Source organism: Mustelus asterias, chromosome 13, assembly GCF_964213995.1.
Source record: "Mustelus asterias chromosome 13, sMusAst1.hap1.1, whole genome shotgun sequence".
Lineage (NCBI taxonomy): Eukaryota > Metazoa > Chordata > Chondrichthyes > Carcharhiniformes > Triakidae > Mustelus > Mustelus asterias.
In genome coordinates, this window is record NC_135813.1 from 29,441,658 (window position 1) to 29,465,621 (window position 23,964).

At 39.9% G+C, this 23,964-nt stretch overlaps 1 protein-coding gene across 3 annotated transcripts in view; it reads left to right on the forward strand.

Moving 5' to 3' along the window:
- arrdc1b (arrestin domain containing 1b) overlaps positions 1-23,964 on the forward strand; it is a 59,354-nt gene that overhangs the window by 25,827 nt on the left and 9,563 nt on the right. For all 3 annotated transcript variants that reach the window (XM_078226624.1, XM_078226625.1, XM_078226626.1), the window contains exons 3-5: positions 16,583-16,633; positions 19,746-19,900; positions 22,564-22,746. In XM_078226624.1, the coding sequence (XP_078082750.1) occupies positions 16,583-16,633; positions 19,746-19,900; positions 22,564-22,746 (389 nt within the window). The remainder of the gene's footprint in view (positions 1-16,582; positions 16,634-19,745; positions 19,901-22,563; positions 22,747-23,964) is intronic.

The window sequence follows — 23,964 nt, forward strand, 5'->3', positions numbered from 1 at the left end:
AATCTCTCTTCACAGGACAATACCGCCATCCCAGAAATCAGTCTGGTGAACCTTGGTTGCATACTGCTTCTGTGACAGGGAGATCCTTTCTTGGGTAAGGAGACCAAAGCTGTACACAGTTCTCCCAAGTCTGGTCTCATCAAGACTCTATACAAATGTAGCAAACACCTTTACCCGTGTACTTGAATCCTCTTGCAATGAAGGCCGACATACCATTTGCCTTCCTAATTGCTTGCTGCACCTGCCTGTGAGCAGCTGGGGGGTCCAAGCAGTGGTATTCCACTCGTTGAACCTGCCAACTCGAGAATGATCTGTTTATTTTTACTCGCTTTTTTTAGTGAAGATAGATACAAAGTGGTTGTTTAGTTTCTCTGCCATTTCCTTATCGCCCATCATCAGTTCTCCTGTTTCTTCCTTTATTGGGTCTTTGCAAATGTTTTCCTTTTTGCATACAATACCCAGAGAAGCTTTTACAGTCTGTTTTTATGTTTTTTGCTAGTTTGCTTTCATATTTTTTTTTCCCTTTGTTATCAGTTTCCTGCCCTCCTTTGAATTCTAAAATGCTTCCAATTCTCAGGCTTGCTACTTTTTTGGCAACTTTATAAGCTTCTTCCTTTGATTTAATACAATGTATGACTTGTTAGCCATGGTTGGATCGCTTTTCCTGTTGAGCTTTTGTGCTACAAAGGGATCTACAGTTGTTGTAGACCATGTATTAATTCTTTAAATGCTAGCCATTGCCTTTCATCATCCCAGAAAGACCATCCACTCTAAATGGAGAAATTGGAAATATAATCCTCTTTATTGTGATATTATTTAATTGTTTTAAATCTTCTGAGTGTCAATGCTGGAAAATGACTACCTGATCCCCAAATAGAAGTACAAATCATTTATCAATCCTTCATTTTTCCAAATTAAAACCTAATTAGGTGCTTTCCATAGATTTAATTTTGATGGTGTGAGCAGTATATTGTGTTCGCCACCACTATCTGTATTTATTCCCATATCGTGAATTATGTTGACCCAGCATTTACTAAAGGAGTTGATCAAGCTAACCCTTTCTAACTTTTGAAGGGATTTGGTTATTGTAACTATTTGTGAGCAACAAATTGTTCAAATCTATGATCTTGTTTCAGTTATACATGAGCCTTTTAATTCTAGATTTATAGCCTAAGTAGCTGGTTTAAGTTTATATAGTTTATGCATCTTTAATATTTAGAGCAACTGTATTGTCTGCTTTCAATCTCTATTGCTGTAGAAAAAATCCTAGATTTATAGCCCAAGGAGCTGGTTTAAGTTTATATAATTTATGCATCTTTATTTAGAGCAATTGTATTGTGTCTGCTTTCAATCTCCATTTTACAGAGAAAAAATTAAACTCATTCTGAGACTCTCAAAGTTTAATGCGCTAGATCTCATGTCATTCTTCCCTTGCTTATTCCTAGTGTGTCAGCCTAATTTTGAAGCTAGGAAAGATTAGTCATAAATATAGTTTTGAGAAGTTTGATTAAGTTGTTTTGATTTATAATCAAATGCCCGTGCAGGTCTTGATTAATCTTAACAGCAGTTTCTCAATGTCTGATACTTCCAGTGAATGGTCAGTAACCGCACCCACGTTAAGTTTTCTACCATTAGCAATGAGCAGCATTCTCATTGTGTGCACACATCCTGCAGCAAAACTTTGTGTACTTGTAAAAGAATTTGCCTTTCTTCAGTCTGTTTTTTTAATTAGCGCAGATCCTCTTGAATGTAGCCACCTTCCTTGTACTTGTTATTTGCATTTAATTGAAAACAACTTCGAAATGTTCAAAATCTTATAAGCACTGTAAATGCAGTAATGGAAACAGTGTGCAGAGCAGACCTGAATCCTTACCCTAAATGATTATTTTAACATTTAGCACTGATTTCTGTTATTGTGCCAGTTTTTTAAACTCATTTATTGATACGAACATTATTGAAAAGGCCAACATTTATTGTTCACCCTGAATTGTCCAAGAGAAAGTGATGGTGAGCTGTTGCCTTGAGCCACTGCAATCCATGAGCATGACTATGTCAGGCCATTGCTTGTTTAGTCTGCCCCAATTTTGGCATGTCCCCAGATATTAGTAAGGAGGACTTTGTGGGGTCAACAGGACTTGTGTGCTGGTGCCTCGGTCAACGCTACATTGTCCATTTGGTTTCATTCCTTTTGACCTTCAAAGCAATTTGATACAACTGCCTCGCCAGTCCATTTTAGAGAGCAGTTAAGAGTCAACCACATTGAGCCCCGACTGCCCATGACAACCACCCCGACTGCCCATGACAACCACCCCGACACGACTAACTTTCCATCTACCCACCCACCTGCCACCCACTTACCTTGTACACTTAGCTTCTTTCTGTAGCCCCTAAAAGTTTCTTTGACACATTTACTAGAATACGGTATCTTGTGCTGTCAAAAGGGTGTGACTTAGCTTAAATCCTGTACTACGAAGGAGGGTTCCCAGAACAACTACCCTCTGCATTTCTGAAGAAGCCCGGTTCAGAAATGTGGAGCTCGGGTTCAAGCTAACAAAAATATGAGAACTGGCAATCCAGCTTTGACACTCTTTTTGGAAGATTTGGCCTACTTTTGCTTGTTGAACTCCAGTGCAATAGGTTAAGAGTTGGGTTACTTGCTTCTGCCTTGACAAAACTTTGGAATGAAACTTTAAATATTGAGACTGTCATAACGAAGAAGTTTCCATTTTCATGAGTTCAGGTTCCAATTTCATCAAGTTGCTGATTGCTTTCTAAAAGCAGTTCCTTTACCTATATCTTCAAGATTTGAATGCTGACTAGTGTAACTGTTGCTATCGTAAGAATGTGTTCTTTGCAGAGTGTCAGGTTAATAAGCATGTACCATTTGTGCAATGTCAGCCACAAAACAAAGAGCCACATTGAGAATAATCATACCACCAGTTGGTCCATAAATGGCTGCCTGTAAGCAGAGCGTGGGAGTCCAAATGTCCTTATAAATCTCTCACTGTATAGAGTTCATGCTAGCCTTCTGTCACTTTGGAAAAGAAACAAAAGCACCACTTACGATTCTTTGAGTGGGAATTTGGTCAAATACAGTGTTGCTGCATTGTTTCTGTGTAGTAGGCATGTGGTAATTAGCATATTGCTCCCAATGCCAATTCAAAATTGAATCAATGGTATTATGTTTTCTTGTGTATAAACTCTAATAGTACAATATAGGTGCACAGGTGGCTATGCTGTCATCCATGACTGGGAATGTTACCTGGGGTCATCTAAAAATTAGCTATATACACAATTTTAGTCAAGCAACCTGCCCTCTAATGGTGGAAACTTTTTGTAGAGAAGTAGATAGATATTTGAAAAAAGGTTGAACCTGTAATGGAAGGTGATTAAGTGGATAGTTGGAGCTAGGGAGAGGTTTAACTAAGTTGGTGATCTCATCTGATCCTGTAAACTGCTTTGATTCAGCATTAATCATTCTTTTCAAGGTCCCAACCTTTGTTCTCATACTAATTATCCCTTTTCCAGGAGGAAAATGTCTCTACACTATAAATTGTGTATTTTTACGAAGTCCATGATCCCATGAAAGTTCCTCAAAAATTTGCAATTGCTTTGAAAGTTGCTGATGCCACTTTTGCAGCTAGTTTATTTTTTGTAATTTCTGTGGACCAATATGTTGGATCCTGGTCATATTTATTCCTCAATTGACTTGGCAAAAACAGATTATCTGAATGTTATCACATTGCTGTTTGTGGGAGCTTGCTGTGTGTAAATTGGCTGCCACATTTTCTTCAATAGTGACTTTACTTCAGAAGTAGTTCATAGGTTGTAAGTGTGCTTTGAGGCTACATAAGGTGGTATATAAATGCAAGCCTTTTTTTTCCTTTTCAGCAGTTGGCCCAGTCTTGAATTCTACAGCTTCTCCACAGACACCTTTCAACTGAAGAAATGGGATGATAAAAGCATCAGCCTTGAACTAACAAATCACTGGTCTTATTGCTATAGTTCCATCTCATAAGTGCTACCAATGCAGCCAGCTCCCACACAAAAGTCTTTATGCTCTCCACGCATAGTATAGCTGATAATGCAAAAGAAAATTGAATGCTCAATCAAGAAACCTATTCTGAAACATCCCTGAAAGTTTTTTTTATTATCATGTAATATATTATCTTGAGATTTTCATACTATATGGCAGGCATTGTACTAATGGCCCCAATAACCTGCTGCTAAATTGCAAGACTACATCTTAACGCCTTAATGTGGACAGTTTCAGCTTTGTATTAGCTTTGGCTCGTGGTACTGACTGACACCCCAGAAATTAGGGGGATTTTTGCAAGTTCACAGGATAGATATCCTATTTTGTCCACTGTATATCCCCTCAGTTTTAAAGTTTTTTTTTAAAGTTTATTTATTAGTGTCACAAGTAGGCTTGCATTAACATTGCAATGAAGTTACTGTGAAAATCCCCTAGTCGCCAAACTCTGCCTGTTCCGAAGGGAGAATTTAGCATAGCTAATGCACCTAACCTGCGTGTCTTTCAGACTGTGGGAGGAAACCGAAGCACCCTGAGGAAACCCACGCAGACACGGGGAGAACGTGCAAACTCCGCACAGACCCAAGCCAGGAATTGAACCCGGGTCCCTGGCATTGAGGCAGCAATGCTAACCACTGTGCCACCATGTCGCCTACACTTAAAAACTTTTGTTAGGGCATAGTATCCCAGGGAACCTGAGCATCTCTGACTTGATTGTCAACCTGAAAGGAGAGATATTCATAGGAGTGCAGTTGTCACCATCCCTGTAGTTCATTGTGGATGTCATGTTGGAAAATCTGCAACAAATTATTCAGTCATTTTGAACGAGTAAGGTTATGCAGAGTTCTCATAGCCACTGAGGAATCTTTATTTCTTACAGCCTTTGGCAGACATTCTTGTGACAACTTTCATGTGAGATTGTGGAAAATCCCTGGAGAATGACAATGCCCATTACTTGGGATGGGGGGGGGTGGGGGGTGGTTGTAGGAGTTAGAATGCCTGTACACTGAAATAGAAAACTTCAATTATGAGTGGATCTTACAAATAATGATAAGAAAAATAGCCCCTCTTGTTATTTTTGGTGAATGTGTAAAAAGTGACTGTAGCAATGAGTAGGCTTTACAGCAACCAACACTATACATTGGCTTATATAAATATGAACAGGCAAGCTGTTCCAGTTAGTCATTGCAGTACTCCCAGTGGAAGACCAGTGCAACACAGCTTGTTGTATACCTAATGCACTGTAGAGTATTTTGTTGATCTCTGAAGTTCCAAGCTAAGGCCTTGTATATGTTCCTCCTCGGGAAGAAATTGTTTTTGACTAATTTGAAGTTACCTTGTGGTGTTTGAAAAAGCTCAGACAAGATCTGCTTATCGCATTGGGTGTAGCAGCTGAAGCTTCTTGCTCTTGTCAGACTACATTTCCTTTGACGCAGATAAATTATCTTCATTTCGGCTCAAAGAAGCCAGGCGTGATAGATGACAAGGGATCAGGAAAAACAAGTTGCACCGGTTGTCTCGGGCCTAGCAGTGATTTAGTAACTACTGCCTTTGAGGAACGAAGTTTAATTAGGGCTTCAAGTGGGTCCTTGTTATTCTGACAAATAAGGAAAAAGAAACTTAATCCTTTTTTAAAAAAAAAATCTACTGCTTATATAAAATAATATTTTCAGGCATATACTGTAGGGTAGTAGTTTCAAGATAAAATCTTTTGGAGTTCACGATAATGGTTGCAGCAATTTTTTCATGGTCTATCAAGTTGTTTTGGGTTAAAAATTGTTTTGGTTGAAATTGAAATAACTCTTCAGCTTACCTCAAGTCAGGCCTAAGCTGATAAACCTGGCACAAAGAAATAAACAAAAAGGATGTCTTTTTTTTAGTGGGTGGCACAATGGTTAGCGCTACTGCTTTGCAGCCCCAGTTTGATTCCAGCCTTGGGTGGCTGTCTGTGTGGAGTTTGCACGTTCTCCCCGTGTCTGCGGAGTTGCCTCCGGGTGCTCCGGTTTCCTCCCACCGACCAAAAGATGTGTAGATTAAGTACGTTAGCCATGGGAAATAGATTCAAATTCTTTTGAGGGCGTAATGGTGGAGCAATGGTTAGCATTGCTGCTAACCCGGGTTCAATCCCGGTCTCCAGTCACTGTCTGTGTGGAGTTTACACGTTCTCCCAGTATAATTTTAGGGAACTTAATTTAATGTTTCTGTGCCCTGCAAGGGTAAAATCTATAGCTAGATTTGTGCTGGACAAAGGTACTTGTATGTGAGAAAGTTGTTCAGATCCAATTATGTTTCTGTTGTGCTTGGAGGAGGGGAAGGTGTGAAGAGTAAATAGAAGTAGCAGTTTTTGCTTAGCAGCTGAAGGTAAATAAGGGGAAAAAGCTTTTCAAGTTTTAGTTTAACTGGATATATTGCAGTTGGAGACTGAAGAGCGAACATCTCTCAACTCTACTAGGGGAAACTGGACAGGACAAGGGGTTTGCAATGATGCAAGTTTCCGAAAGGACAATTGCAATCCAGATAACCAGGGGATTGGGCAGAAAGAATGTCTAAATTGACTGGAGGTTAAGACAAAATATTTTTCAGAAGAATTCAAGGAAGAGTAAAGAAAGGGTTTTGAGTTCGAGACAGTTGCAATAACCAGATTTAAAGTGGGACAGCAGACTTCAGAAGGAAATTAAACATTTGATGTCATTTTAATGCAGTCTGAGAACCAAGAGTTAAAACAATTGTGAACAGTTTGTACAGTAGTCAAAACAAAGAATCCTAAAGGGTGTAAAAAATCTGAACTGGATTTGCTGTTAAAAGTGGAGCAAAGTGTCTTTTGGAAAACCTGGTCTGGATTTTGGAATGCAAACTACTAAGGGAAAGCATTATTATGAGAGAAGATTTTGAAGTGTGTTTTTGGGAGTGGAGTTTGGAAACACTCATGTCTCAATCATCTGAGGAATGCTGAGGAAAAAGCCATGGTTACCAACTTGGGTTCAAAGCTGAGTGCATGCATTTGACCGCAGTCATCCTGTATGCTTAAAAGGGATTTTGTGTAAATTAAGACCATTGTAGTTTAAGATATACTTCGTAATCCATGTTAATCTTAAAACCTGTGTATTATGCTAAAGGGGGAATAAAGAAGTATTATTGTCTAATTTATTCATGTTTAATAAATATTTTTTCCCATTGCTAAATCTTATTTACAGTCCTGTGACTCTGTTCCTCCATGTTTTATAAAAAGAAGTAAAAGTTAAGGTCTTTGAGCCATGGTTCCATTCTGGGATCTTCCTGTCTGGTTATAACATCAACTGGGATCGTAACACAATGCCTGGCGTGAATGTTGCCCACCACTTATCAGTCCAAGCCTGAATGATGTTGAGGTATGGACACTTACTTCCGTATCTGAGGAGTAGTGAATTGCGTTGAACATTGAGCTATCATCTGCAAGCATCTCCACTCCTGACCTTATGATTGAGGGAAGGTCATTGATGAAACAGCTGAAGATGGTTAGGCCTAGGATACTTGAGGAAATCCTGCAGCAGAATCCCAGAATTGAGATGATTGACTTCCAGCAACCATAGCCATCCTTCTTTGTGATGTTAACCAACCAGTGGAGAGTTTTCCCCCGATTCCCATTGATTCCAGTTTTGCCAGCCTCCTTGGTATCACATTTGGTCAAATTCTGCTTTGATGTCAAGGGCAGTTGCTCTCCCTTCACCTCTTGAATGGCCTTGGCAGAACCCAAACAGAGTGCGAGTGAGCAAGTTATTGCTGAGTAAGTACCATGTGATGGCACTGTCAATAACACTTTCCATCACTTTGATAATGATTGGGAGTAGACTAGTGGGATGCTAATAGCCAGGTTGGATTTGTCCTGTAACTTATGGACGGGATATACTTGGGTAATTTTCCACATTGCTGGGTAGATGCCAGTGTTGTAGCTGTACTGGAACAGCTTGGCTCGGTGTGTGACTAGTTCTAGAGTCTCCAATTCTGCAGTACCATTGCAGGAATGTTGTCAGGGCCCATAGTCTTTGCAGAATGCAATGCCTTCAGTCATTTCTTGATATCATGTGGAGTGGATGGAATTGGCTGAAGACCAACCTGTGATGCTCAGTAGGAGACTTGAGATGGATCATCCACTTGGTACTTCTGGCACAAAATGGTTGGATGGGGGTGTTTATAGAACCTCTTCCTCCAGTTAGTTGTTTAATTGTCCACCACCCTTTGCAACTAGAAGTGATCAAGATCTGCAACGTTGTTGAATTAAAAGAACTTGGGGAAGTGAATGTATGTTTGATAGAATTTGTGCCCAGCAAATTGTTCTGATGACTTGTACATGGAAGGGTATGGTTGAATCATAAAAATTATTCATAGAATCCCTACAGTGCAGAAGAGGCCAAATGGCCCATCAAGTCTGCACTAACCCTCCGAAAGAGCACTCTACGTAGGTACAACTCCCTGCCCTAACCCTGTAACCCGTGCATTGATCATAGTCAATCCACCTAACTTGCAAATCTTGGACTCTAAGTAAGAAGTCTCAACACCAGGTTGAAGTCCAACAGGTTTATTTGGTAGCATGGGCTTTTGGAGCGCTGCCCCTTTATCAGGTGAGTGGCCACTCACCTGATGAAGGGACAGTGCTCCGAAAGCTCATGCTACCAAATAAACCTGTTGGACTTCCTACTGTGCCGACACCCCAGTCCAACGCCGGCATCTCCACATCTTGGACACTAAGGGGCAACTTAGTATGGCCAATGCATCTGACCTGCACATCTTTGGACTATTGTACAAAATTCCAGCACTATTTTTTATTTCCTATCTAAAATTTGTTGGGGCATGAATTGTTTTGAAGTAACTGCACATTTGTTCAGTTTGGAGGGAACCATGTCTTCTTTGTCTTTTTGTGTTGGGTTTTAATTAAGGACCCCAGGCACCCTGGGCATACTCTCTTCCACCTTCTTCCGTCGGGGAAAAGATATACAAGTCTGAGGTCATATGCCAATCGACTCGAGAACAGTTCTTCCCTGCTGCCATCAGACTTTTGAATGGACCTACCTCGCACTAAGTTGATCTTTCTCTACACCCTAGCTATGACTGCAACACTACATTCTGCACACTCTCTTTTCCCTCTAGGAACAGTATGCTTTGTATAGTACAAAAGAAACAGTCCTTTTCGCTGTGTGTGGCAATAATAAATCAAATTCTTTTAAATTTCCATTACATTTATTATTCTTAACTTGACCTATTGCTTAGGCACACGTGACACAACAATGATTCTGTAAATTCTTGTATCATCTATTGAAATAGAGATCTTTACTAGTCAAATTACCGGTACATTTATGGTGGCAAACATGCAATAAGCCAAAATATCTGGTATCTACTGAAAAATGTATTGTTTTACTTATCACTCCATCCACTTTTCTACTCTCCTCATTGTTTATTAATTGGCTTTCAGATTATAAGTTATTAGTTATGCAAGCAATTAAGGAGTTTGAATTTTTGCTGCTTTTTGCCTTGTTGCCATGAGGCATTGACCCATTTTTAAAGCAACAATGGAAGGCACTTCAGATGCACATATGCGTGAATCGCAAAAGGCTAGTATGCAAGTAATGAGGAAAGCTAATAGAATATAATCATTTATTGTTAGGGGAATTGATTATAAAAATAGAGAGGTTATGCTCCAGTTAAACGACATTGGTGAGACCACATGTGGTATATTGTGGACAATATTGGTCACCTTATTTAAGAAAGGATGCATTGGAAAAAGTCCAGAGAAGGTTTACTAAACCACTATCTGGAATAGGTAGATTATCTTGGGAGGAAAGGTTGACCAGACTAGGCTTGTACCTGCTGGAGTTTAAAAGAGTAAGAGGTGACTTGATTGAAACATATAAGATCCTGAGGGGTCTTGACAGGGTGGATGTGGGTGGCACAGTGGTTAGCACTGCTGCCTCACAGCGCCAGGAACCCGGATTCGATTCCAGCCTTTGGTGACTCTGTGTGGAGTTTGCACATTCTCCCTGTATCTGCGTGGGTTTCCTTCCACAGTCCAAAGATGCGCAGGTTAGGTGGATTGACCATAGTAAATTGCCCCTTAGTGTCCCAAGATGTGTAGGTTAGGGGATTAGTCGGGCAAATACATGGGGTTGCAGGATAGTGCCTGTTTAAGATGCTCTGTTAGAGAGTCAGTGCAGACTTAATTTTCCAAATGGCCTCCTTCTGCACTGTAGGGATTCTGAGTTCTGTAGGGATTCTAGGATGTTTCCTCTCGTGGGAGAATCTAGAAGTAGAGGTCACTGTTTTAAAAATAAGGGCTCATTCATTTAAAACAGATGTGGTGAATTTTTTTCACTCGGGTTTTGAGTCTGTTCTTGAAAAGAGGGTGGAAGTGGAGTCTTTGACTATTTTTAAGGCAGAGGTGGATAGATTCTTGATGAGGTGAAAAGTTATTGTGGTTAAGCAGGATGCAGATTTGAGATTACTATCAGATCAGCCATTTTTACCTGGCAGAGCAGGCTCCAGCAGATCGAATGGCCTACTCCTGTTTCTTGTTTTTATATTGACAATTCATTTGTCAACATCCCAGCGTGTATTTTCAAGGTAGTTGTTCCCAGAAAGTAATATAATTTTTGGTGTGATGATGCTGGCAGCTATCTCCTCCGTTTGCTGTGTTGCCATGAGAATGGTTAATTAGTCACATTGGAGCACAGTGGAAAAATACGTACAAGCCTAATTTAACCAAGAATGGATTATAAGAAGCTTAAAGCCATTACATTTCCTGATTGGCTTCGTCGGGTTGCATGAATTTTCTTTCCCATAACACTATTATTCCTGCTTTACTTTGTGCTGTTAGTTGCCCCACCCAACAACAAAAAATGCCTCTTCACATTTTCCTCGGATTGTGTTCAGATGCTTCCGCTCAATCCTCCTTCCATTTTTTTTTTGTTTTGCAGACTCCGATTTGTCAGGAGTAGGTGAGAGAATAGCACTAAACAAAATAATTTGGAGAGCCGGTGCAGACGTGATGGCCTCCTGCACTGTAACAATTTTCTGATTCAGTTCCGCGTGGTAAAACTGCGCAGCTAAGATCTGATCCATTGATTGTGGGATTGCTTAGCTCTGTTCATCACATGTTGCCTCCACTGTTTGGCATGCAGGTAGTCCTGTGCTGTAGCTTCGCCAGGTTGACACCTTGTGTTTAGATATGTCTAGTGCTGTTCCTGCTATGCCATACTCCACTCTTAATTGAACCAGGGTTGACCCGCCCCCTGATAACGGTAGAATAGCTGACGTGCCAGACAATGAAGTTATGGATTGTGGCTCTATGCAATTCTGCTGCTGCTGATGTCCACAGTGCCTCACGGATACCCAGTTTTCAGTTGCTAAATCTGTTCAAAATCTTTAACATGGTGTTAGTATCACAACACACAATGAAAGGTATCCGCAGCAAGAAGGCTGTGTACTTCATCTCCATTAAGACTGCAGTGCTCACTCCTGCCAACACTGGCATGGACAGATGCATCTGCAGCATGTAGATTGGTGAGGATGAGGTCAAGATTCCGCAGATAGCAGTGTGATCATGATGACCTGTTTTGGTGATTTGGGTTGGAGGATAACAATTGCCCAGCACAATGGGGAGAATTTCCTTGTTCCTATTTGCCATAGCAACATGGGATCTTTTACGTCCACCTTAGGCGGGGCCTCAGTTTGCCATCATCTGGTAGGTCTGATTAATCATCTGGCATGAGGTACCTCTGACGATGCAACACTCACTCAGTATTGCACAAGGTCTGCCAGATGAGTTATTAACTTTGTCAGCTGCAATGTTACCAATTGAAGACTCACCATTTGTCACAACCTGAATATAAATCTGTCACATCAGTCTGTGTGCACTAACAAAATAACTTGCCTGTCCTTTTAACTTATTTCAGGCCAAGAGACTAAGCAACCTAATTTTAGGCTTGTGGCTCAGGCAGGCCATTGAGTGGTCTTACAAAGGCAAGCACTGTGCAGCTTAACACTATTTGACCTTTCTTTGTATCCCAACCTATAGTTAATGCATGCCATTAGAGGGTTAGAACCACGCCTCACCTAGTCCATTACACAGTCAGTATCCAGCTGCTATTAACTAGGCACAAAGAAATTTCCGTTTTAGATGAGCACTTGAAATGCCATAGCATACAAGGATATGGGCAAGTGCTGGAAAATAGGATTAGAATAGATAGGTGTGTGATGGCTAGCAGAGATGTGGAGATGCCGGCGTTGGACTGGGGTAAACACAGTAAGAAGTTTAACAACACCAGGTTAAAGTCCAACAGGTTTATTTGGTAGCAAAAGCCTTCGAAAGCTTGTGTGGCTTTTGCTACCAAATAAACCTGTTGGACTTTAACCTGGTGTTGTTAAATGGCTAGCAGAGACAGGATGGGCTGAAGGGCCTCTTTCTGTGCTGTAAAACTCTGATTCTAAATAAGTAGTTAATATTGAAATTAAACTCTTAATTATATCCTTTGCCATGTTAATTCACCTGTTAACATTTTAGAGCTTTTACCAATTGATTTCAAGGTTGATGCTTAATACAAAGTATTTAAAGTATTTATCCAAAGTGTTAAATAGAATCATAGAATTAGTACAGTGCAGAAGGAGGCCACTTGGCTCATCGAGTCTGCACTGATTCTCCGAAAGAGCATCTTACCCAGACACCTAACCTGCACATTTTGGGATACTAAGGGGCAATTTAACATGGTCGGTCCACCTAACCTACACATCTTTGGACAGTGGGAGAAAACCAGAATACCTTGAGGAAACCCATGCAGGGGAGAACATGCAAACTCCACACAGCCACCCAAGACCGGATTTGAACACCGGTCCCATGGGCTGTGATTTTGCAGTGCTAACCACTGCATTTATATACTTTGCATATTGTCTCATTTAAGTAACTTGTATCAGTTTATTTTAGGCTGTTGATATATGATAAATTTGGAACAGATTGACTGTTTTAATTAGTATCTTAGAAGGAGGGAGAACTAGAGAAACTTGAGGGAATTCCAGAGTTCAGGATCGAGGGAAGCCGGCAGCTTCCGAAAAATAAGGGTGCTGAAGAAGCCAAATTCAATTGAATGAAATATTATTGGCCTGGAAGAGGGAACCAAGATGGGCAAGACATCGCGTCTTTGAACGCAGGGAGGAGAATTTTCAATTTGAGACATACTAGCCTGGGAGTCAGTGTAGATCGGTGATGAGTGTGATGAGATAAGTGAATGGGACTTGGTGTATGTTTTGGATGAGTTGAAGTTTGGAGGGTGGAAGATAGGAGGCTGGCCAGGGGAGCATTGGAATTACAATGTAGAAAAAATAAAGACAAACTTGCATTTATATAGAGCTTTCCACAACTACTGGACACTTTGAAGCACATTGCAGATAATGAAATACTTTGGTAGTGTCCTCCAATGTTATAATGTGGGAGACGCAGCAACCAACTTGCACAGAACCCAGCAGCAATGTGAAATGACTAAAAACTTTGTTTTGTGATTTTGATTGCGATAAATATTGGCCAGGAGAGAATTCCCTTGCTCTTCTCTGAAATAATGCAATGGAATCCACCAGAGAAGGCAGACAGGGCCTAAGTTTAAGATCTCATCCGAAAGACAGAATCTCTGATAGTGTTGCAGCACTACCACAGTAATCACTGTCAACTTTGGACCAGGATTTGAACAGCAAAATCAATGTGGAACCTAGAGTGCTGCTAATTTAGCCATAGCTGACAAAAGCTGCTAATTTAGCCAAGTAACAAAAACATTAGTTTTAGTAGCTGAATTGAGGCAGGGCTGGAGACTGATATTATGGAGGCAAAAGTGGGCATTCTTGGTAATGGAGAGTATATGGGTCTAGAAGCTCAGCACTGAGTCAGGTCAGATGCCACGATTGCATAGTCAGTCCAGCCTGAGGCTGTGGAGGTAGATCAAATCGGTGGTTGGAAAATGGAGTTTGCAGCAGGAGCTGAAGGCAGTGGCTTTATTCTTCCTAATATTTAATTACAGGAAATGGTAGAACTATTTGTGTATAGTCTTACAGGAACCTACGCAGCTGTGGTTAGAAGTCAGATGTATAATCGGACATCCTGTAGTAATGCTAAATGATAATTCCCACACGTTGCATGAAAATAAACATGTCAGCTCATTAATGTTAAACATGAGGGAAGGAGTGCTGATATTCTAAGAATTTACTATGTGCAGGTGTTGAGGGGAAATACATGCTGCTTCAGCAATTGGAACAGCAGATTTTTGAGTAAATATTACAGAAATGACAATTTACCAAAACTGTGCCTCAAGACTTTATTTTCCAGTAGAGGTTGGGTCGCATAATATTATAAAAGATTACTTGGCCTAATAGACTTGTTAAATATTGTCATTTCTCTATATTTTAACTTGCAAAGCGACGCCTCTCATTCTGGATACTGGCTTAAGTAATAGAGTGCAAGTGACTGTATTTCTGCTAATTAAACAGGAACTGATCTGGTTACCACAAATGCAACAACCAAAACCTTGAAGCCCAAGGAGTTTCACAAAGTGAAGCATTCTTTGTGAAGTTACTGATGAATGATAATATTCAGTGATAGATGAATGATGGCGCATTATTCCTCCTCTTCCATCTCAAAGCTGGCTGCGTTTTCTAACGTGATTTATCATATCAACCTCTTGCACTGCCTCTCCTCTGTGGTCCAGCTGGGCAGGGCTGCCCTTACCTGATTCCATTCTCATCTGTGCAGTCATTACCAGAGAATCTCCTGCAGTGGCTTCGCCTTTTGCTCTTGCACTGTTTACACTCACTAGCCCCCCTCACGCACCCAAAATCTTTTACTGCCTCTGTCCCATTTCTCATCTATGTGCTGCCCCTTGGTGACATCACCTGAAAACACAGTCAGGTTCCATTTTTATGCTAACAGCACTCGGCTTTAATTCACCACTACCTCTCTCAATCCCTCCAAGGCCTCCAAATTGACATGTTGCTTTGACATCCCATATGGGATGAGAAATAATGTCCTCCAATTAAATAAGTTATTGTTTTTTTGTCCCTGCTATTAATTACCTTCCCTATCCATGCTGTTCCCTGACCACTGCCTAAATTAGGACCAGATGATTGGCAATCTCTGCACCCTGAACTGACATTTCAAACCCACATCCACTCCATCATAAAGACCATCTATATTCAGCTTTGGTAATATTTGGGGGAGGCAATAGCCAAGTGGTATTATCGCTAGATTATTAATTCAGAATCTCAGCTAATGTTCGAATCCCACCACGGCAGATGGTGGAATTTGAATTTTATTTTTTTTTAAAATCTGGAATTAAGAATCTACTGATGACCATTGTCTATTGTTGGAAAAACCTTTCTGGTTCACTACTGTCCTTTTAGGGAAGGAAATCTGTTGTCCTTAGCAGGTCTGGCTACATGTGACTCCAGAGCCACAGCAATGTGGTTGACTCTCAACTGCCCTCCGAACTGTTTCAAGAGCAACTGGGAGCCAATGACTGATGGGCAATAAACGCTGGCCAGCCAGCGATGCCCGTGTCCAACAAATGAATTTTTTAAAAAATCACTGGTCTTCATCCTGCCTTAGCCCATCTGCTGCTGAAACCTTCACTCATGCTTTTGATACCTTCAGACTCAACTATTATAGTGTCCTCCCACCTTCACCCACTGTAAATGTTAAATTATCAGAGTGTTAAGGTCCTGGACCTGAACCCCAAGGTACATAATGTAGCCAGACTAGACCCCAACAATATTTCTATTTTGGCATATATATGAGGATAGGATGGTTTGCTCCAGGAGTAATTCTACTAACAAATTGGGGATCAAGCGAGCTTTATTTATAACTCTAACTCTAACAAAATGGAGCAGTTTAGCTTTTAACAATTGAACAATAGTCTTAAAAAAGGAGGAAGTAACTCTAATTTCTAACTTAACTATTTCAGTTCCAAATAAGCAACAGGCCCGTCACCCTTGCAATGCACTAAACAACATTGGCTCCCAGTTCAGCAATACCTCGATTTTAAATTTCTCAAGCCATGTTTATCTCCTCCATTTATTCCTTGCCTCCTCTGTAACCCCTTCCAGATATTGAAGCCTCCTGCAATTCTGGCCTCTTGTTCATCCCCGATTAACATCATCCCACTGTTGGTAGCAATGTATTCAGTTGCCTAGGCCCTAAACTCTGGATTCTCTCCAGAAACCACTCTGCCGCCTTCCTCCTCTCCTTTTGAAGACCTACCAAGTTTTTGATCATCTCTCCCAATATCTCTCTCAGTAGCAATGTGTTAAATTTTGACTGATGCTGTGATGAATTTTTAAAGGCATTATATTGCAACTTGTGTAGCACGTTATAATATTTAACCTTTGACCAATTGCTCACAAAAAAGATTTGTTTATGTTTTATTATTCCTGATGAAGTTATGATTAAAGTTATTACTGTAAACAAGATAGCCATAAGAGAAGTGATTTTAATAACTTGATGCCTTTGATTAATAAAATAGTTTTGAAACTTTTTCCCTGTCTCCACAGGATCCTTGATAGCTGGAGAATATACTTATCCCTTTCAATTTCTTCTTCCTGGTAAGAATATTTTGTATGTTCCAAGAGGTTTTAATCTGTTTACAATTAAATTGCTATATGGTGTAAATCCTTTCATCATTAAAGTTGCCAGTAGCAGAAGCCATTTGACCCACTCATGCCTATGCATGTCCTGTATTAGACTCTGGAGTTGTTATCCAAATTCCATTCCCTTATTCTTTTCATGGTTTCTTTAAAGTTTCTGTTTGTCTTCCATTCCTTTTTATGGTTATGTTTTTTATGTGCTTGTTAAATAAGGATTTATTTGAATAAAACAGGTAATATTTTAACTTCCATCTATTTTCAAAATATTTGACCATGGTTGTTGAGTGCTTACTGTCTGGATTTTTTTTTAAAGTTGTGCATATGTCTATTTACATACAGGATTCCTGTTTGGAAGTAGGGCTACCTTGGGAAGAGTTCATTTGCTAACTTCCATTGGCTTTCTAAAATTTGTTTTGGCATGTGACAATTTCAGACTACATCAGTAGACAACCTCACAGCGTCAGGGACCCAGGTTCAATTCCAGCCTCAGGTCACTGTGTCTGTGTGGGGTTTGCACATTCTCCCCGTGTCTGTGTGGGTTTCCTCCGGTTTCCTTCCACACTCCAAAGATGTGCGGGTTAGGTTGATTGGCCATGCTAAATTGACCCTGGTGTCAGGGGGATTAGCAGGGTTAAATACATGAGGTTTTGGGGATAGGGCCTGGGTGGGATTGTTGTCGGTGCAGACTCGATGGGCTGAATGGCCACCTTCTGCACTGCAGGGATTCTATGAATCTCATTCTCATTCCTTGTTCACCCAAACCTTGTTATGCATTAATCCAGTGTTTTGAATTTGTTGAGATGTGTGCATTGCTGGCAAAGCTACAGCAAATTTTTTTGCCCAGCCGCAGTAACATCTCTGAACATGGCTTAGTTGGCACCTTATCGGGTTAATTTATTATTTTTGTTGACACCTTTTAAATTATCATTCTTCAGTCCTTTTAAATTAAATATTGCACATACATGCACTAAACTCAATAGACATTGGAGTTCTTGAATAATCCTTTGTGGAAAAACTCCTTCAAGCTGATTTTTTAAAAAAGGTTATAATTACATGTTTAAATCTACCCTGTAAGCCCTCACAATTTCCACTCCATCCTAAACTGACACTTGGAAAGATTGGCAGTCAACAGTGCCCCCATTCACAAGAAGAAAGTGTTGATAGTTTCCGCAGGGAGTGTCCTTTGCAGCTTTATTAGCGTTTTGCCAAATAATGGAAACATATTTTAAGCAAATCCATCTATGTAGATGGATGCAACATAAACAAATCTTAAAAATTGTTTTTGACTTGTTGGTACAGTTGCTTCAAGGCTGATCAGAAGGCAAGTGTTTATTGTAACAATTCCACAGTACTATAGCGAAGCTTGGGGGGAAAAATTGCCTTGCAGTAAATGGTGTGTGTGTAAATTATTGAAGTTCTTAGTTCAGCAAGCCATTGGTGGCTGAACGATGGTAGGTTGATCATTTGTCTTTGGGCTTCTTCAAATGGTGCTGCAAAACCAACCACCAGCATGTGATTAATTTTGTTCCAGTGTATTTCTATTGAATTTCCTTCCATTCTGTAACTTCCACAATTTCTCTTGAGAAGTTAAAAGCTATAGTTTGTGTTACCAATCTAGAACAGTGATTATCAAATTTTTCATTCTGAGAAACATCTTTATGAATTCCACCCGCCTTTAGTCTGAGCTTGGTGTTTGCTACCCAAAAGAAAGCAGTTGCCATTTTAAGGAATGCTGCAATACAGAATTGTTGAAATTCGACTTGCGACTTGAAATAATACCCAACCTCAGAAACAAATACGATGATCTCGCAAATACTAGTTTGAAACCCTTTAATCTTTAGGTGATGAGTAAAAAGAGCTGGGAGGAAAATATGCCTTGTTATGCAAATATTCTGATCATCATGCTGTTCAACATTTCTACACCAAAGATAGGAAAGAATATGAGTCAAAGGCAGGTATATGGAGTTAGGGTGTCAGATCAGAAACCCCAAGGTATGAAGCCAGACTAGACCCCCAACAATTTTTCTGTTTTAGCAAAAATGTGAGGAAAGGATGCTTTGCCTCAGGAGTAATTCCACTGACAAATTAGGGGTCTTTTTCTCAAAACAAAAATTATTCATAATGCAGTTTAAGTATAACTCTAAAAAAATGAAAGTTTTAACTATTAACTGTTGAATAATCTTTAAACATGAAAAGAAACAACTTCTAACTGATCACCATTCAGTTCCAATTAAGCAATATTTCTCTCATAGACTTAAACCCCACTTGCTTTGACTTGGGTTAACAGCTTTGAAGCTTCTAGAGAGATTGTGTAGAGAGACAGCCACTTGTAGGCTTTATCTTTAAACAGCCCTCTCCAGCAATTGAACTCAGCTGTTTTTCTCAACTACAACTGTAGCTCCTCCCATTTCTAGTATCACATGACTATATGACCCTATGTACTTAATTCACCTTCTGTTACTTTAATCAAGAAAACACGCCAAGAATATTTTTCTTTGGTAAGAAAAGCTCATTAAGCCTCTGCTAAATAAACACTACATGGTTAAAATGAGCAATTATCCTGCTTTCCAGCATCTACTGTATTTCTCCAGACAAACTGACTGCTTGTAACAAAAAACTGCATCTTAAAGCAGTACCCCTCAAACAGAGTATATTAACAGCACTGCATAATCACATTACAATCAGCTGATTTCTTTGATTGGTAGAATAGTATTGAAGGGCTAACAGCCTTCTCCTATTCCTATGTGCCGTGCTCGGTTCTGTATCCAAGAGCTCCGGTCTACCATCTGTTCGTGACTCTTAGCAGGTTTCCTCCAGAATTATTCATTACAAGGTATGGCAAAGTTTGCTCCTTTCCTTCGGGCGAGCACGGTTCCCAGAAATACCTGATTTTAAAATAGAAATTGGGAAATTTAGGAAATTCCTGTGAAGGACATGAATTTTGCTGTTGAGAGTGTCAGTGAGCAAACTAGTGTTTAAAAGCACTTCTGGATTTTTGTATTGGAATTACTTGAAAAGGAATGAAATATGTATGATCACTTAACTTGCATAATATTTTTCTCTTTCAAAGCAACTGCTCCTACTTCATTTGAAGGTCTCTTTGGGAAGATAAGCTACCGCATCAAAGCTACAGTGGAAACTGCACGATTCTCAAAAGACTATAGAGCTGAGAAGGTGTTTTACATTCTTAACCTGCTGAACCTGAATGAGATCAGTGATATTGAGGTAAATTGACTGACTTGACATAGATTGCAACATTATCAACACCACTTACTGCATATAATTTTATATATGCTGACATGAGAAAAAACATTTTTAGGTAGTGAGCGGTTAGGATCTAGAGTGAATCGTTTGAATGTGGTGGAGGCAGATTCAATTGGGACCTTCATAAGGGAATTGAATAAGGACCTGAAGAGAGAAATGTTGTAGGGCTACGGGGAAAGGGCAACTTGACAGATCAAATGTTGCCCTCCAATGCTGTAACCACTCTATGATTCTGTAAGTGATTGGAAAGTGGATTTACTTTTATAACTGGTTGTTTTGCGGGAGTTCCATAGCTATTCGACTATAGTGTATCTTACTCTTCGTAATTGACCGGACAAAATTCAGAGTTCAAGATCTTCATTCGAGCTATAGCAAGGACATCTGCCGGCTACTGTGGGCTCACAGACTCCCCGGGCAAGGAAATATAATGGCAATTACACCCTGTGGCCCAACTACAAGCAATTAGCATCTACCAGTCAAATGTGTCACAGAAGTTATCTATATTTGCATAATTAACTAAATTGAGATTACTTAATGTATTACATAAGGGTATAGTTGTCCAATTACAACTTATGCACATCTACCTAATGTTCATAATATCACCAAGCACACATTTTTTTTCTATTTATTGCCTTCCAGTTCATTATTATGATAGCTATATTTCTAACCAGTGGTCTGTCAACTCCTCATGTGCTCCCATGTTCATTGTCCCTTGTTGGAACAGATACTAAAAAAGCTTCAGCTGTGTATAATTCAGTGGAGGCCTTGTGTATGTTGTGTGACAGAGGTCTTGTAACTGGAATTTAATGGGCCTTGACTGTTACTCGAGTCTGCTTTAATCAAGACCTGTGGTTTTCTCAGTTTCCCTGTGACTGAGTTTAGCAGCTTGCAATTTTTAATCATGTAATTATTAACCCTTTAACTGTATAAAATAATCAATGAGTTTTTGATTAGAGCAAAGCCTGTACAAATGTAAATTAAAATTAACTGTTGGAGTAAATGAGCAAAATGATGAACTTAGCTCCATATTTAGTAACCACACTGAGGCTCAGTTCTGATTTTAAGAAAAACTCAGTGATCCGAAGCATTAACTCTGTTTCTGTCTCCATGGCTGTTATCAGACCAACTGAGTATTACCAATATTTTCTGTTTTTTATTCTGGTAATACTACTTTAACTATAGTTACATAGCATGCTTATGTTGGAGCTAGTTTTGCTCTGGATCCTTTCATCTGGAAACAGTTGGAGAACAGATTAAATGAGTCTTCAGAACAGATCTCGAGAAGGATTGTGAAATAACCCACTGTACCACAAAGTTCTCTACTCTGGATAACAGAGATACTTATGTCAAACTTCTATTTATTGACTACAGATTAGCCTTCAACACCATTATTCCGACAAAACTCATCTCCAAACTCTGTGGCCTAGGGCTCGGCTCCTCCCTCTGTGACTGGATCCTGAACTTCCTAACCCACAGACCGCAATCAGTAAGGATAGGCAACACCACCTCCATGATTATCCTCAACACCAGTGCCCCGCAAGGCTGTGTCTTCAGCCCCTTACTATACCCCTTATTCACCTATGACTGTGTGGCCAAATTCCCCTCCAACTCAGTTTTCAAGTTTGCTGATGACACCACCACAGTGAGTCGGATTTCAAACAATGAGACTGAGGAGAGGAAAGAGATAGAGAATCTGATGAACTGGTGTGACATGAATGATCTCTCCCTCAGTGTCAGTAAAATGAAGCAGATAATCGTCGGCTTCAGGAAGCGTAGTGGAGGGCATGCCCCTGTCCACATCAACGGGATTAAGTGGAAATGGTGGCGAGCTTCAGGTTTTCAGTTGTCCAGATCACAAACAATCTGTCCTAGTCCCTCCACACCGATGCTATAGTTAAGAAAGCCCATCAATGCCTCTACTTTCTCAGGAGGCTCAGTAAATTTGGCATGTCCGCTACAGCTCTCTCCAACCTTTACAGATGCACCCTAGAAAGCATCCTTTCTGGATGTATCGCAGCTTGGTATGGCTCCTGCTCTGACCAAGACCGCAAGAAACTACAAAGAGTCATGAACAAAGCCCAGTCCATCACGCAAACCAGCCTCCCATCCATTGACTTTGTCTACACTTCTCGCTGCCTCGGAAAAGCAGCCAGCATATTCAAGTACCCCATGCACCCCGGACATACTCTCTTCTATCTTCAGTCAGGAAAAAGATACAAAAGTTTGCGGTCAGGTGCAACGGACTCAAGAACAGCTTCTTTCTTGCTGCCATCAGACTATTGAATGGACCTACCTTATATTAAGTTGAACTCTCTCTACACTCTAGCTATGACTATAACATTACATTCTGCACCCTGTCCTTTCCTTCCCTATAAATGGTATGCTTTGTCTGTATAGCGCGCAAGAAACAATACTTTTCATTGTATACTAATACATGTGACAATAATAAATCAAATCTATTATCCAATAAAGTTTGCACTGTTGCTTGATTGAACAAATGGGATGCAAACACAAAGTTCACAAAAGGAGGTCAAGTGAGCCCTCAGCAATAGAATGCTTTCTAGTTGATTTTTAAGATATATTTTTTCCAAAATACTACCTTTCAGCCTTTGTTTTCTTCACAGCAACCAAATGTAATATCAATGTCCAAGAAATTTAGCTACCTGATTGTCAAAAGTGGAGTTGTGGCTTTAACAGTGAGCACCGATCTCAAAGGATACACATCAGGACAGATCATACAGCTTACTACAGCCATCCAAAACAAGTCTGGGAAAGATATGGGCACTGTTGTTGCCAGCCTCATCCAGGTAATCTATACATCTTTACAAGCTTCTGCAAGCTGAGTTTTTAGTCATTGTGCTTAAGTGATAGTGTTTAACTAGCTACCCTTTATGGTTGTTTAAATTATTTGTGCAAACCAGCTGTCTGTACAAAAAACATCAGAGTATTATTCACATCTAAACTTTAATGTTGCTGAAATGCATTGAATATGACCCATGACCATAATTTTGTTTTGTGCAACAGACATCCTGTTAAGTTCTGAAAAAATAGCAGCAGTAATCGTCAACAATAAAAATCAATCATTTTACTTAGAGAACAGGAATTTTGTTCAAATAATAGTTCAAGTTTTAGTTATTTCTGATTCATCGAAAGCTTGAAGTAAAAACGTAAACATGTGCCAAAGTTCAATTAGTTAAAATGGCTGGAAAATACCTTTTGTCCTAACTCCTTTGTGAGGGAATGATTTAAATTCATTTTAAAGCACGATGGAAAAAAACTGCTGTAATTACTGTTCAAATGTTCACGTCAGTAAGTAGTATCAGATTTGGAATAAGTCATAGGCCATCAAAGGGAAGATACTCCTGCAAAATGGCTCATTTCCAGTTCTGCTTCAGCAGTAATTGTTTCGTTGTTTGTGTTCAATTTTACATGACATTTGGGGAGGAATTTAGAGACTACCCGCACTTACCTTGGTAGACCAAATCTGAAATAAAGCAATGTGTAAGTTTTTCTGCTTCAGTGTTTTGAGGTTTGTGCAAATGGAGCTGACTCCCCAAACCTGAAGGTATACTTCCTGGATTCACTAAAGCTGGGATCCAGGTAGCGCTGGTTAAAAATAGTTTTTCTGGTTGCATGCCTTAATCTGAGCAAGTTTGCATTTGAGTTGCGTCCAATTGTGAGACCCCTATATATTCAGAAACACTCATGCCTGCATTGAATCATAAGATCTCTACAGTGCAGAAGGAGGCCATTTGACCCATTGAGCCTGCACTGACAACGATCCCACCCAGGACCTATTCTTGTAACCCCACATATTTACCCTGGTATTCCCCCTGACACTAATCTAGCCCTGCTAGATATTCTTTTGGTTATTGCTGTCTCTGATGTAACTCAGTTTTTCCCAAGCCTTCTTTATCTTCATTTCCTTACAAACCAGCTTTAGGATTATTTTATGTGAAACTGGATTATAATCTGTCTAGTTTAAAGTTTATTTATTAGTCACAAGGCTTACATTAACACTGCAA